Source organism: Kogia breviceps, chromosome 20 (genome assembly GCF_026419965.1).
Source record: "Kogia breviceps isolate mKogBre1 chromosome 20, mKogBre1 haplotype 1, whole genome shotgun sequence".
In the NCBI taxonomy this organism is placed as follows: Eukaryota; Metazoa; Chordata; class Mammalia; order Artiodactyla; family Physeteridae; genus Kogia; species Kogia breviceps.
In genome coordinates, this window is record NC_081329.1 from 18,896,505 (window position 1) to 18,912,500 (window position 15,996).

The 15,996-nt window shown below is 39.7% G+C and overlaps 1 protein-coding gene across 3 annotated transcripts in view; it reads left to right on the top strand.

Moving 5' to 3' along the window:
* DLC1 (DLC1 Rho GTPase activating protein) overlaps positions 1 to 15,996 on the top strand; it is a 496,355-nt gene that overhangs the window by 273,517 nt on the left and 206,842 nt on the right. For all 3 annotated transcript variants that reach the window (XM_067022638.1, XM_059049453.2, XM_067022640.1), the window contains exon 5: positions 10,353 to 10,386. In XM_067022638.1, the coding sequence (XP_066878739.1) occupies positions 10,353 to 10,386 (34 nt within the window). The remainder of the gene's footprint in view (positions 1 to 10,352; positions 10,387 to 15,996) is intronic.

The following is a 15,996-nucleotide window of genomic DNA, read 5'->3' on the forward strand; positions in this document are numbered from 1 at the left end:
ATAAAGTATTGCATTCAGTTCTTGGCTTGACCATTTACAAATGGTGAGGCCTTTGGCAAGTAAGTCACCTTGTCTCTATATGACTTGGTTTCCTCATATATAAAGTGGAATAGTGACAGTTCCCCCTTTGTAGGCTTAGTTATTAATATTATATGAGTTAAAATGTGCCAAGTGCTTAGAAAAGTACCTGGCACAGAGGATGTGCTGGTTAAGGGTCACCTTTTACTATGCGCTGCCTATTCCCTGTGGCATTGAGGCATTTTACTAACACTTTGTCTAGCTATTCATGAAATGCTGACCCCTCTGAGGCCTACTTTCACGTGCCTTTTCTTGACCAGCTTCTCTCTCTACCTTTCTTTTCTCAACCTCTTTCCCTTCTCTTTGGCTTCTGCCTGCCCTTGTAAATGCAGGTCTCTTTAATAGTCCAGATTCAAACATCTCCCCTTCTATACTCTCCCTTCCTATTTAGCCTTGCCTAGTACCTTTAATCCAGGCCCTCCCCACCCTGCCTTTTTTTTCCCCGCCTCTATACACAGCCCCCAAAAGATGTGAGCACTCATTCCTTAGTGATGTTGGTTAAAGAAGTGCTGCATTTGGTCATTTCATCCCTGCCTTTTCCCTAGAACTCTAAATCATTGCCTTCGTCCACCATCTCCTATCTCCTACTCAGCCTTTGATAAATATTTGTTGGAAACGTATTTAATAAAACATTTAGTTAATGATGATGTCAAATTTTTATCTAACTTCTAAAGTTATGTGTAAATTTCAGTTAGCCATGCTGTGTCTACAAAGTCTTTACTTTTATGGCTAATGTGCAAAATATACTTAACAAGTTTTCTATAGAAAATTAGTATTGAAGCAATTCAACTGGGACACTAATGATTTCATGCTTGCTATGGATAATTATCCTTCCATCTAAGTTTATAAACAAACATGTGGCTAATTGTTAATATTATTACTTAATCTTACATCTTATAAGCTTTCATGGCCTCTCTGAGTGCATTACTCTCCCCAAATATTATACTCAATGATTCGAACCTTGTCAACATTAGCATAAGTGGAAAATGTGTCAGTGTCACAAATTTCATCTCACAGAAGGCTCAGAATTCACTGACCATTCTGAAATGCAATTTTCTGGGACTAAGCTAGACATTAAAGACATCAGTGGTTCTTCAGACATTTTCATTTATTACAATCTGTGCCCTACGTAATGCACCACACAGAGAGAGGGGGACAGGAAGAGAAATGGAATTTTCATGCACATTCATAGAAGAAAGAAGGGAATAGAAGTGTACCAATCAGGGCCCCAATAAGAAATCGAAGGAACACTTAAAATAGGATTATATGGGGAAGGATTAGTTACAAAGGAACTACTTACAAAGGTGTGCAGAAGGAGAAACACAAGGGTTAGTGCTGTAACCTGTGGAGCATAGTCCTAGCTGAGCCATCACCACCTCAAGGCCCCAAAGAGAAGTAAACAGTTAACAGAACCCAGAGGGAAAAAGTCTGCAAAGTCAGCTGCTTGAGAAGAGCAATGACCTTGGGTAAAAGGACACAACCAGTTCAAGGCAACTATGCCATGTAGGATCCAGGGGAATAAATACTCTTTCCCCCTTTGAAGAGGTTCTGGAACCAATTTCCTATGTGGGAGAGGGTTTCCTCCACACCACCAAGCAATTCTCCAGACACCTCCTGGGTGTCCTACCATTCAACTCAGTCCTGACATTATCCACCTGGAGGTCGCATCAGGTTCCTCATGTTAAGGGCTCAGTCCCACAGACTACCCCTCCCTCCCCACTTCAGTTGCCCGTTGCAAGCCCAGGTTATCACCTGTGCTTCAGACCAACAGGCTATATATAGATCGGAGGCTCCTATGACCCCCTCCTTGGGTTGAATTAAGAAGATAGAGTGGCTTACAGAACTCAGAGAAACGTTTTACCTGCTGGACTACTGGTTTGTTGTAAAAGGCTGTGACTCAGGGGCAGCCAGATGGAAGAGTTGCAAAGGGCCAGGTACAGGGACGGGACGAGGAGCTTCTAGGCCCCCGCCAAGTGCGCCAGTCTCCCCACATCTCCACGCGTCCATCAACCCGGAAGCTCTCCAAGCGCTGTCCATGTGGGTTTTCATGGAGGTTCCTTACATAGCCGCGATTGATTAAATCATTGACCACTGGCGATTGAACTCAATCCCCAGCCCCCTCCCCTCCCAGGAGGCTGGTTGGCTTCACTGGCAGCCAGCCCCCCCCCCCCCCCCCCGTCCTGGGTGGGGTCAGTCGAAGAGCCACCTCATTAACGTAACAAAAGACACTTTTATCACTCTCCTAACTGAGGAAATTCCAAGGGTTTTAAGAGCTCTGTGCCAGGAATGAGATGGAAGATCAAAAAGATGTATTTCTTATTATAAAATGACAATCTGACAGCCTTATATCCCCTACTGGGGCTCCCCGTAGGCCAACCTACCCTGAAGCCAGAGACGTGGGATGCTGTTGATGGAATCCACGCAGAGTGTTCCCATATAATTTATCAGCCAAACTGGGACACCTTTGAGATTTAAAGGAGCTGTTAAAATTGTAACTACTGCAAAAAAAAGAAAGTTGCTACCCAACAATTACATAACTGTTGTAGATTTTTATACCATTCAATAAATGACGAATACAGCTGTAGCAGGAAAGCCTCTACTACTCTATACATTCTGTGACGAAACCGCTCCCCCTCTGCTTCCCTGCACGTTTCATATATGCATATGTCACATACACCTAACCCACAGTTCCCTCCTACCCCATCGGACTCTGTGTATCCTGCAGGCTGCAGATGGCACCAGAGCACAGCTAGCTGGTACACCAAGGATGGGTAGGGCATCTGAAATCAGGAGTCAGGTGTCCCACGCCACTTGGGTCTGAGTGCATTTTGTTAAACCAGCGAGCAACCTATGTGCTGTTCTTGAAAGGGAGGTGTTTGTTAGATTATATCTGGGAAGGGTCAGGGAAAGAGTCAGTTGATCACTAGTTGTCTTTAGAATGTAACCATATATTAAAGTTAGAACTTTGTTCTCTGCACATGAATCTCACACACTGTCACAGATGAGACCGTAGAAGTCATAAAGGCACACCCACTCTGACGTATATTAAAACAATTATTCATAATTTTATGTCATCAAAAAATGAACATTCCAAAACTAAACATACTCTTACAGCAGTTGTACTCTTTGGTATTTATACAATGAAGTTGAAAACTTATGTTCATACAAAAACTTGCACATAGATATTTATAGGAGCTTTATTCCTAATTAATTGCCAGAACCTAGAAGCAACCAAGATGTCCTTCAGCACACAATGGAATATCATCCAGTGCTAAGAAGAAATGAGCTATCAAGCCATGAAAAGGCATAGAGGAACCTTTAAATGCATATTACTAAGTGAAAAAAGCCAATCTGAAAAGGCTACATTCCATGTGATTCCAAATATATGGCATTCTGGAAAAGGCCAAACTATGGGGACAGTAAAAACACCTGTGGTCACCAAGAGTTAAGGAGGAGAGAGGGGTGAATAGAGCACAGAGGATTTTTAGAGCCGTGAAACTGTTCTGTGTGGTACTCTAATGGTAGATACACGTCCTTATACATGTGTCCAAACCTGTAGAGTAGACCACACCAAGAGTGAACCCAAATATAAACTATGGACTTGGAGTGCTAATAATGTGATGGTGTAGATTCATCAGTTTTAACAGATATACCAGTCTGCTGGGTGCTGTTGCTAATAGTGAGGCTCTGCATGTGTGGGGCAGAGGATTTAAGTGAAAACTCTGTACCTTCCTCTCAGTTTTGTTGTAAACCTAAAACTGCTCTAAAAATAAAGTCTATGTTTTCAGTGAAAGAACCATGACTGTCAAAGCTGGAGAAAGGCTTGGTAAACCAAAACAGATGATATCAGATTGCCCATCAGACACAGCTTCTCAATGAACTTCTTTGTTCAGATGAAAGCAAACAGAAATCATTGACTGGTCAACAATATCACAGACTGGAGTGATTTCAAAAGAGTCTTTAAATAGACATGGAAGCAAAGCCATTTTCCCGTGTACCTTCTTTTCTTCAATGTTGCCTTCCATGCGCTCCCCCAAAATGTGACTCCCCAACCTCTTCCTGTTGCCCATTGTGCCACAATGGGCTCTTGTGCTCTCATCTGAGACCGAGGCCATCCCCTCATGGAGGGACATTTGCCTGCAATTTCCGAGGATGTAACTAACCATTTTGAAATTTACTGTAAAATATTTTTGTGGGAATAAAAGTGAATGTTTTCAAGGGAAAGGAATAATTTACTCTGCCACTGATTCTTCCCATTTTTAAAAAGGCAAATAGAGGAAATTCCTATAGAACAAAGCAGAATATTCCAGACACTTCTGCATGAGCATCTCTAATATTTGAAAACATGCAAAACAAGCACTACCTATAAAGAGAGAAAGCACAAAATAAGTGGTAGCATTTTTTCCCTACATGGAACCTACAAGTAGAATCTTTCAGCCTAGCATAGCTGTCCATTATTCGAAGGGGTTGACTTTCAAAGGGCCTTTTTTTCCACCACGCTGCGTGGTTTGTGGGACCAGCCAGATAGAATCCCGTGCCCCCCTGCAGTGGAAGCACAGAGTCCTAACCACTGGATCACTGGGGAATTCCCTCAAAGGGCCTTCTTTATGGTAGTAGTGTATCATCCCTATTATAAAACACTAAGAAGGAAATAATTTATATAGGTGATATATAAATACATTTATATAATATATATTATATATTTAATTTATATTAAATAATTTCTATGACATGACATATTAATAAAAATAACATGTTAAAAAGGAAAAATCCTACTCTATTTTCACCTGAAATCATCAAGATGAAATTGAATCAATTAGAATGTTTCAATTGTCATTATACGAAAATGGATTCAGATACGACACCCATTACTTACGTTAGCAGCTTCTGTGTAGTTGGTGTAAATTCCTAAAAGGTATCCAGCTGAGGTCCTTCTGTAAGTGCAGAAAGCCATTCTAGCAACAGACCAAATGAATCAACATATGTCTACAACATTTCCGCAGGGCACGTCAAAACGAGCATTTCCCCAGCCACATTTCACGTCTAAAAACATAAACAGACGCACACACAGTCCAAGCTCCCACACACAGCTTTAAAAGACCTCATTTAGAGAAAGCAAATTGTTTCCTCCCCTTTTACTGAAAAGTTTCTCTTTAATGGCTTTTTAGAAATTCAATTGTAAAATACCTTAACAAATCAGCATAAATGAAAATCTTTGCATGTGGAGAACTACAGGAGGGTCAGTACAGCCATAGGAAAAGTTGTTAGCCTATCATTTGACTATCACAGAGAAAAATAACAAAAGACCATGAATAATTTTCTTCTCTCATTTGGAAGTTATTAGTAGACTTCCCTTTGTTCCATTGAGAAATGAGAGAAGAAAATATGAAGTTACAGCGAACCCATATGGCCAGCAGGAAAATCCTCTTTAATTGCTTTATTGCCAGAAATGTTAAATCACTTCCTGAGGATACAGTTCAAATGAAACATATGGCAGCTATTAACAAAAACCCCTAATGAATTCAAAAATATGCTTTTTATGGGAGCTTTCTCATAAGTAAGTCATACATGTTATTTAAACTATATATACACATACACACTTGGCATTTTAATCCCACAAAGGTTTGATGAACACCTACTCTGTACCAGATGTTACAGGCAGCTTGCATGAAATGTTATTTCTCCAAACCCAGGAACAGATATTAGACTATGAAACCTCAGGACATGATCCCAGATCTAGCCATGCCACTTCTCAGAAGTCAAAGACAAAAAGTAACCTCCTCACCAGCACTTCCTCCCCATGGGTTCAATGTCCAGGAAAACCACTCCATTTCCACCCAGGTAGTCCTAATTACCTACTATCTTCCTATACCTATTAATGTCACACCAATGAGGGTGCTAATCACTGTCATTCAGCAACCTCTGCATGGAACTATTCTCATGTTTTCTTCTTCAATTGGATTGTGAATTCCACAAAGAAGAAAACTTTGCTTAGGGCTTTTGTACATAGAATAATGTGAGGCATCTAATTAAGAATCAACCAATAGCTTTAATTAATTGAAATCCAAGTGTCAGCACTTTTTTAAAGTTAATGCCTTTCAACACTGGGAAATTTCACAAATCTAATCAATGTATTCATAAACCATTTTCTAAAGAGACAATTCTCCCTCAAATTCAAAGATAAATCAGCTGAGGGATATCCAGCTGTTATTACTATGTGGTTTTACTTTAAAAGAGAAGTTATTAAATCTTGGGTACATTAAACTTTGACTTTTCTTTCTCCACATAATAATATGGCCATTGAAGTTGTTTAATGGAAGTGAGCTTTGGTAGCTTAAAGATTCATGCAGAACATGGGGTAAGATTCTAAAGTAACTGGCATTGTCTACATGACGTATTGGCTTTGGCTATACGGAGGCTAAAATATTTTTGTTTGTAGGGTAACTCATTGATTAACATCTTTATTAAATATTTACTTATCGGGCTTCCCTGGTGGCGCAGTGGTTGAGAATCTGCCTGCCGATGCAGGGGACACGGGTTCATGCCCCGGTCTGGGAAGATCCCACATGCCGCGGAGCGGTTAGGCCCGTGAGCCATGGCCGCTGGGCCTGTGCGTCCGGAGTACTGAAAAAAAAAAAAAAAAAAAAAATTTACTTATCCATGCTTGGTTACACATTTTGTAATCAAATAGAATAAAATATGGAAAAGGCCTGTCACTGGTCAACCTGTGATTTGGTGTAAGACATTCAATTTGCCTAAAATGCCTTAGCTATAAGAAGAGAGAGCTTAGAGAATTTCTAAATGTCTCATACAGACACTCCTGCACAAATATTTTGTAATCTAAGTCAATGTCTGCTCATAGGACCTCTCCAAACCTTTCTCCTCCTTCATTTCAAAATATTCAGATTAGTATTTTGAAATTAGTATTAGTGATCTCAGAGGTCAGCATGCCAGTTGTTGTGTCCCGGCTTCCATTCCATTACTGTGACCTTGCAAAAGTTACTCTATTTTTTAAGACTTCACGGAGTTGGTCTAAGGATTGAGTGAGTTTATGCAGGTTAAGAGCTTAAAACTGTACCTTGTACATTCTGAGAACCTAGTAAGTGTTAGCTCTTCATACACTGAGGGACTTTCTCCATGAACATCCTTTAATTACCTATCACCAACCTTTACAGTCTTGTCGATGAAAGGGCTTCTGTTTTGTTTTGTTGTTTATTTGCTTAAAACAAAAGAGAAAATTTAATTTAAAAGCCCTGATTTCCAGTCAGGGGGCAAATCTAGGGGCTGGGCTTAAAATATAATATATAGTATGGATTTAATTCCATTTTTAGACCTTTCCCAAAATATAGACATAAAAAGTAATCAAACATCACCAAAACCATAGGAAGACTTTCTTGTCAAGGGAGTATAGAATCAGAGAAGTTCTGGAAGCAGAGGAAAACTAAGATGCTGCTGCTGTAAATGAAAGGAAGCTGAGGAAGATGCTTACAGCCTCTGCGGTCCCTCTGATGCCCTGGTCTCTGGACATGCTTCTCCACGTTGCTATTTAATAACCTGATATTCTCCTCATGGCTGCATCTTTGCCAGGACACAGAGTCAGTGTTCACACCCAGAGAACAAAAAGTGAACAACTAAATGTCGATCAAGATTAAGTCAAAATATGCTTTCACCATAGATCAATCTTGCCAAAACAAAACCCCCTCTATTTTTTTATCTGTAGAAAGATTTTTTTCCCTTATTTGAAAAATTACTTCAATCTCCAAATCCTGTAAATTCCAAAGGTGAGGATCTCAAAAATAATCAATATCTCACAAAGATATAGGTGTCTTGATCTTTGATATTTCCAGAAATGAAGATTGATATAATCATTTCCTTAGGCTGATCTACAACAGAGGTGCACGCAAGCCTTCCTCTCTCTCTCTCTCTCTTTCTCCCTGTCTCTCTCTGTCTCTCTCTCTCTCACACACACACACATGCATATGTGTGCACACACACACACATTTGCAACAAAATTAATTACCCATTTGAGCCTAGTTTTCCTACTTCAACTCTGAGGACTTTGTCCCCTAAAGAAGGGGAGAGAGACATGCTTGTAGACATCTGTGTGGTCAGTGGTGTGGAGTAGAAGGCGTCAAATCCCAGTGGGCCAGATAGATTTATAAAAGGCTTCCAATAACAGTTAATACACTCATGCTAACTGTATTTTATACATGAGTAACTGAGGTGAATGGCAACCAAAAGCTCACTTCCTTAGTTTGTTTTAGGGTATCGACAAGGAGTAGAACTATACTGTTCTACTTTAAAGTCTGTTGAAGACATCTCATTCTGAACTCTATTTTCTAAATAATAGGCATAGATAATAGTTACTGGGAATTGAACTTCTAAACCTCTCATATCAGTAATTTGGCCCATTGGCCCAGTGCCCATAGTAACAAATAGTAAGAGCAGCTCCCTTTTCCCAGGGACCTCATGCGCTTTACAGAAGCTACTATGTTTAATCCTTTCAGCAGCCCTGTGAAGTAGAGGTGTTTATCCCCCTTTTATAAAGGAGGAATCTGAACCTCGAGGGGACAGAGCAGAGACTTGAAAGCCCAGACACTAACCAAACAATTTACTTTTTCTGCCTCCCAAAATAGGACAAAGAAATGGAACTACAAAAATTCAACCCCAATTCAAACGTGTTTTTAGTCTCATTTATTGCCAGTATCTTTTAAGGGTAAGACGGGTTTGTCTTTAGAGAGGAAAACAATTACATGACTGATTTAGCATTAGCATAACTGGCTCTAGTGACTCTACCAATAGTTCCACAACTCTATTTTTTTTTCTTTTCAGCTTTATTGAGGTGTAGTTGTCAAATAAAATTGTAATATATTTAAAGTGTACATTGTAGTGATTTGATATATGTATACATTGTGAAAGGATTCCCCCTTTAGTTAATTAACACATCCATCACCTCATATACTTTTGGGGGGGTGGGAATATTTAAGTTCTACTCTCTTAACAAATATCAATTATATAATACAATGTTATCAACTATAATCACCATGCTTTCATTAGTTCATCAGATCTTATTCATCATACAGCTGAAAGTTTATACCCTTTTACCAGTCCTTCCCTATTTCCCCCACTCCACCAGCCCCTGGCAACCACTTTTCTACTCTCTCATACTATCAGTTGAACACTTTTTTTTTTTTTAAAGAATCCACATATTAAAAATACCGTGTTGTATTTGTCTATCTCTGTCAGGCTCATTTCACTTAGCATAATGCCTTCAAGGTACATGTTATTGCAAATGGTACGATTTCCTTCTTATTCATTTTTGAATAATATACCACTACACACACACACACACACACACACACACACACACACACACACACACACACACACACACACCCCACATCTTCTTTACCCATTTATCCACTGATGGACACTGAGGCTGTTACCATATCTTGGCCATTGTGAATAATGTTGGAATGAATATGGGACTGCAGATACCTCTTTGATATCCTCTTTTCATTTTCTAATTAATTCATTCATTTATTTATTTTTGGCTGCCTTGGGTCTTTGTTACTGCATGTAGGCTTTCTCTAGTTGCGGCAAGTGGGAGCTTCTCTTCGTTGTGCGTGGGCTTCTCATTGCAGTGGTTTCTCTTGTGGTGGAGCATGGGCTCTAGGCACAAGGGCTTCAGTAGTTATGGCGCACGGGCTCAGTAGTTGTGGCTCACGGGCTCTAGAGCGCAGGCTCAGTAGTTGTGGCGCACTGGCTTAGTTGCTCCGCTACATGTGGGATCTTCCCAGACCAGGGCTGGAACCCATGTCCCCTGCATTGGCAGGTGGATTCTTAACCACTGAGCCACCAAGAAAGTCCCGAGTAGTTCTATTTTTAACTTTTTGAGAAACCTCCATACTGGCTGCACCAAATTACATCCCCACCAACAGTGCACAAGGGTTCCCTTTTCTCCACATCCTTGCCTGTACTAGTCATCTCTTGTCTTTTTGATGATAGCCACTTTACAGGTATGAGGTGATGTCTTATTGAGGCTCTGATTTGCATTTCCCTGATGATTAGTGATGTTGAGCACCTTTTCATGTGCCATTTGTATGCCTTCTTTGGAAAAAAAATGTTTATTCAGTTCCTCTTCTCTCATATTTCTAGTGTCAGGTTCTATTTAATTTTTGCTTCATTTATGGGACATCATTTTGTTCCTAATAATGTTATTTGCTGTTTCCTTCTAATAATACCACAATTTTGTGGCTTTTTTTCTTTTTCAGGCTATTCCAGGTACTTCAGAGAAGGAAGAGGCTGGTAAGTTGACATTGGTTGTGTTTTCACTCCTACCTATTTTAGAATAAAATTCCATCTTCGTATAGATATTTTATTAAATATCTAAAATGTATACATCTTGTCAGTCTCTGGGCAAAAGTTATGGTTGAATTCCTGAAAAATAAGTTTTGCTCAAAATGTAGGAAAAAATATGTTTTTCTAGAATAGCATTACATTTTGTTAGAATAAAGTGTGTACTTCTTGTAGCATTAACTGTAACTGCAACCACAACTTTTTTCTTGAGGAAAATAATTAGATGTCATTCAGTGTACTGAGGAATGGTCTTTGGACATCTGTTGTTAATACAGTTGGCCCTTCGTATCCATGGGTTCTGCATCCACAGACTCAACAAACCTGGGTTGAAAATATTTGAAACAACAAAAAATTCCAGAAAGTTCCAAAAAGCAAAACTGGAATTTGCTACAAAGGCAACTATTTACATAGCATTTACTTTGTATTAGGTATTACAGGTAATGTAGAGATGAATTTAAAGTATACAGGAGGATGTGTATAGGTTGTATGCAAGCACTGGGCCATTTTATATAAGGGACTTGAGCATCTGTGGATCTTGGTGTCCATCAGGGGGGAGTCCTGGAACCAATCCCCTGTGGATACTGAAGGAAGACTATAATTATCAAGATTTTTAAAAATCTTAGTAGCTTATTTAGAAGTCCTAGAAAAAGATGTACTTGTTTAAAGCTGATGTCATACCATCAAAAATATAATTGTGAATATTATACGAATAGTTGTATTAGAGAAAAATTATAATATTTTATATGCTTTGTGCTATGATTATAACTACTTAACAGTATTATAGGAAATGGATAAGGACTAATGAAAAATACAGAAATGTGAAAAATTAGACTTGAATTGATGGAATTATGTGCTTTTTAAAAATCTTTTGATCCTCCTCAATATTGTCTTATGTTTTCTGTGTAATAATAATCTTTTTAAAAAACTGATTAATGGTGCTTTACCAGACTTGAAGCATATCACTTAGCTCTTAGACGTGTGTAATTTTTGAGCCAATTTAAAGGTTTCGAGTATCATCTAAAAGGTGTCACGACTTCAAGTGACTTTACACTAACGCATTAGAGTTGGTCTGATAGGATTGTTATACGGGGAGTGTTCTCTGTCAAGTTCAGTGATTTGATTTTCGTTGCCAGATAGTTTTTACACACAAGTTTTCATAGTTTGTGTTCTTCCATGAGCTAAAGTGTTCTCCTCTGTTTAGGCTGTGTCTGGCCTCTTTATAATACGTTGAAAGGTAAGCCTTCAGAATAGAAGGAAAATATTGAACTGGCATCATGTGTCAGTTCAAGAGAAAAACTTCGCAGTTTATCCATGCATTGGTATTACTTGGATTAATAACATATATATATATATACTAAACGAATTCAAATTACCATTCCAGAGCTCTAATACCTTCACGAATAGATGTATCAGCTGTCTCATTAGGACAAAACATAAATGGTTAAGAGAGCATTTGCATCACAAAGAAAAAGAAACTGAGGCAAAGTTGTGCTTTATCTTGAGTTGTGACAGTCTCTGTAATTCACAAGATTGGCTGCAATTTAAACAAAGTGTGTAACAGAGCAAAGCTGTCATCTTATTCCAGAAGATCAGCAAATTCTTTCATACCCCAAGGAGAAAATTAGGATAGGAATTCTTGGCTGGAGGGAAAGAGTGAGGAGGGATGGAAATGCCATTGCTTGAGGGACTGGAGAAGCAAAGACTTCTTTCTCTGCCGCTAAAATGATGTCAATGTGATAGGGAGAAGCATTTCAGTTATCAAGCTTCTCTTAAAGACATTTTTATTAAAACAAAGAGCTAATTAAACAGAGCATAAATATAATGCAACCACCACTTTTTGTCATAATCCTGGATATTTTCCTCCCCCCAAAAAACAAAAACACAAACATGAAATTAATTGTCACTATTTAATGATCTCTTTTGGTCATTTCTGTACTGCTGGGGCACAAATTTTAAAAGTTGATAACTTCCTTTCACAGAGGTTCTGCAAGACGATCTGTGAAAGGTAGGACCCACCAATGGATATATTTGACCTAACCAGTCCCCTGGATGTACCATCTCTGATGTTTAACCCAGGATGGGCTGATTTCTGCAGAACCTGGCTTCTGTTGTATTAAAATATTAGAGTGATGGAAATTTACTCCAGAATGGATTTTAATTTAGTTTTCTTGAGAATGTACTGATTATTTTAAGAGGAAATACAATTTTGTTTGACAATATAAATATAAGAAAGAAATGATTTTTTAATCAGTGAATTTATGTGTCAAGATAAAGGGTTATGTTTGAATATTTTATTTAGTTGCTAACAGATTTGCCAATTCAAAAGAGAGTATGATTTATTTCAAAAAGTTTTAAAGGACCATGAAAGTCCAATCAATTTCTTCTATTTCTAAAATTTATTATGCCATATTTAAAATACTTTGAGTGTTTTATATACAAATGTGAATCTCATTATTGCTCTTTATGAATCTCTGTTTTTAAGCTCTGCTAGACAGAGGAATGGCAAGGAAGGCAGAGGACCCACTCAATCTTCTGGGGGTTAATTGAGTCTCTAAATAGGGTTAAGCTTCATTCCCACCCATAAGGCCTGTCATTTTTTTTCTCTGTTTTGCTAGATGAATGTAGCCTATTGTTTCTTATTAAGAAAATCTATTTTAATCTGTGTGACCTCTCATCCAAGCCAACTGGAACCAACTCCACCAGGCTTTGTGAAGCTCTAAACAAAATCATTTTGGGAACATTCCATTAATAATTCTTAAGTTGCAGTTGTGTGGTTGCCCCAGTGTGTGCTTTATTTTTTTAAAATAAATTTATTTATTAGTTATTTTTTGGCTGCATTGGGTCTTTGTTGCTGTGCAGGGCCCTCTCTAGTTACGGCGAGCGGGGGCTACTCTTCATTGCAGTGTGTGGGCTTCTCATTGTGGTGGCTTCTCTTGTTGCAGAGTACAGGCTCTAGGCGCACGGGCTTTAGTAGTTGTGGCACATGGGCTCAGTAGTTGTGGCTTGCGGGCTCTAGAACACAGGCTCAGTAGTTGTGGCACATGGGCTTAGTTGCTCCGTGGCATGTGGGATCTTCCCGGACTAGGGCTCGAACCCATGTCACCTGCATTAGCAGGCGGATTCTTAACCACTGTGCCACCAGGGAAGCCCCAGTGTGTGCTTTAAGTAACCATCTTCTCTTCTGATCCATGCTGCTGTGTAAATTCAGCCTAGTGGAATCACTCTGCTGCTTGTGTGCCATCTTGGGATGACAAAACCCTCCAAGGGGAGACTATTTTGAAACAGCATCCCATTGGTTCATTTATTCCACAAATACTTACTGAACAGCAACATATAGTAGGCATCATATTAGGTTTCATCAAGGAAGCAGTTATGAACAAGGCATGGTCCTTGCCTGGAAGGAACTCAAACTCTAGCTGAGCATATTTCATTGGGCCAGTGTCCCCCTTTTCCTCTTCTCAATTGAAAAATTCTTAACCCAGGTTATTCAGAAAGCTTCCCAGGAAAAGAATCAAATAAAAATATTGTTCTCAAGAAATTCTATATCGGAATGTGTATTCTCCAGATCTGAAATAGAGTCCAATAACTTTGTTTTTAAAAATCAGAATTGGGCTTCCCTGGTGGTGCAGTGGTTGAGAATCCGCCTGCGGTTGCAGGGGACACGGGTTCGTGCCCCAGTCCAGGAAGATCCCACATGCCGTGGAGTGGCTGGGCCCGTGAGCCATGGCCGCTGAGCCTGCACGTCCGGAGCCTGTGCTCCACAACGGGAGAGGCCACAACAGGGAGAGGCTCGTGTACCACAGAAAAAAAAAAAAAAAAAAAAAAAAAAAACAGAATTAATCACACAAGTATCAATAAGTGTAATTGCATCCAACACAGAATAATTTCATTTAACTTCCCTTATGCCACCAGAATCTGTAAAGCATGGGCCCAATGCCATTGGTATATTTTCCAGCACATCTGCTTCCTATCCGTATGGCCTTGAGCAAGTTACTTAAACTCTTCATTTTCCCACTTCTAAAGTATAAATAAAGAAGTTGCCATGTTGTTATTGTAAAGCAACAATGCTTGGCACAAAGTAGGCTCTAAAACACAGTAGCTGTTTCTTATGATAATGAGTTGTGCTTATAACCAGTATGTGTACAAGCCAAATAGAAGCTAGCTGTGTTACTGCTGCTCTGGTCTGCTCCAAGAGTTCTTAAATGCTTCCTCGGGGCACCAATTAACAACTGAGCAGCTGTCCATGTGGAAGAAAGAGATCACTTTCTCCAAAAGCCTCTGAGTAAGTTAATTCAGACAGAGGTCATCATAGCATGGGCAGACTTGGCCATATTGTAACATCTCTAGAAATTCCTAGCTGTATTAAGGTGAAATTCTCTCTAGTGAGCAGATAATCTTCGATTTTCACAAAAGATTAGTCCCTAAGAAATGTATACCCTGAGTCCCATTTTCCTAGGACTCCCCGGCATCCCTAGACCCTGGGGTAATTGGATCCTCTCTACCCAGCTCCCTTCCTCCCTCCTGACCTCCTGTACACAGTCCTGTCAACACTGCCACCGAATCATCCTGTGTCTATTCTTCCTGCCATTGTTTTAAAGCAGCCTTCACTTTGCACTGGACTTGGAAACAGCATCCAGAGCTGGTTTCCCTGCCTTAACCGATCATTACACCTGTTCACTCTCTACACTGTCACCAAAGTTATGTTTGAAAAGCATCACCTGATCATATCGATTTCTACTTCAACCTTTTTGGGGCCTCCTTACTAATTACAAGATAAGATCAAACTTTCCTGCTTGACGTAGCTGGCCATTTGAAATCTGGATGCGGTATATGGTATTGGATATGACCAGTTCACCCCTCAGATCCACCCTCCACCCTATTTCTCCCCAGCTCTGTGGCCTGCAAGCAGACGAGTGTGGGCAAAATCAATGGGCTGCCCTCCTTTCAGTTTTCCTGTCGCACCAGTGAGGAGGCCCAGCAAGAGACTGACGGTTGGGAGGACAGTACGGCTGTGAGGTTGGGTAGTTTATTCCCCCCTCTGCGTCTCGAGGAGTCACTGCTGGCCTTTTCCACCCAGGTTTCCAGGTTCTGACAGCCATTCTCTCCTCTTGCCTTGTGGTTCCCCTACACCTTTATCAATAGTTATGTTACTAAACTCCCCTCAGTTTACCCAGGGTGCCATCTGTTTCCTGCTAGGAGTCTCACTGATAAAGCTACCAATGTTTTCTCTTCTTTCTGTTCCTTTGTGTTCATTGGTCGGTTGGTTTGTCCAACTTCAGCCACAACATATAGCCACAGAACCCCTTCTAACTTTGGATCTTTCTACTTCTACGTAGATCGTTCACTGCCTTTTAAAAAATACAGATGATAGGTAAAGATAGAGGGAGAAAGAGGGAAATGACTTATCCAAGAAAAAGAGAAGATATGGACCATGTTTTTCTTCATCCTAAATGAATATAGTTTCATTCAATCACATGGAGGAGAAAAATGTCTACCCTTATGATTTAGAATGTGTTCTCTATTGCCTAGAAACATGTAAATTAGAAAATTAGCGTTGCA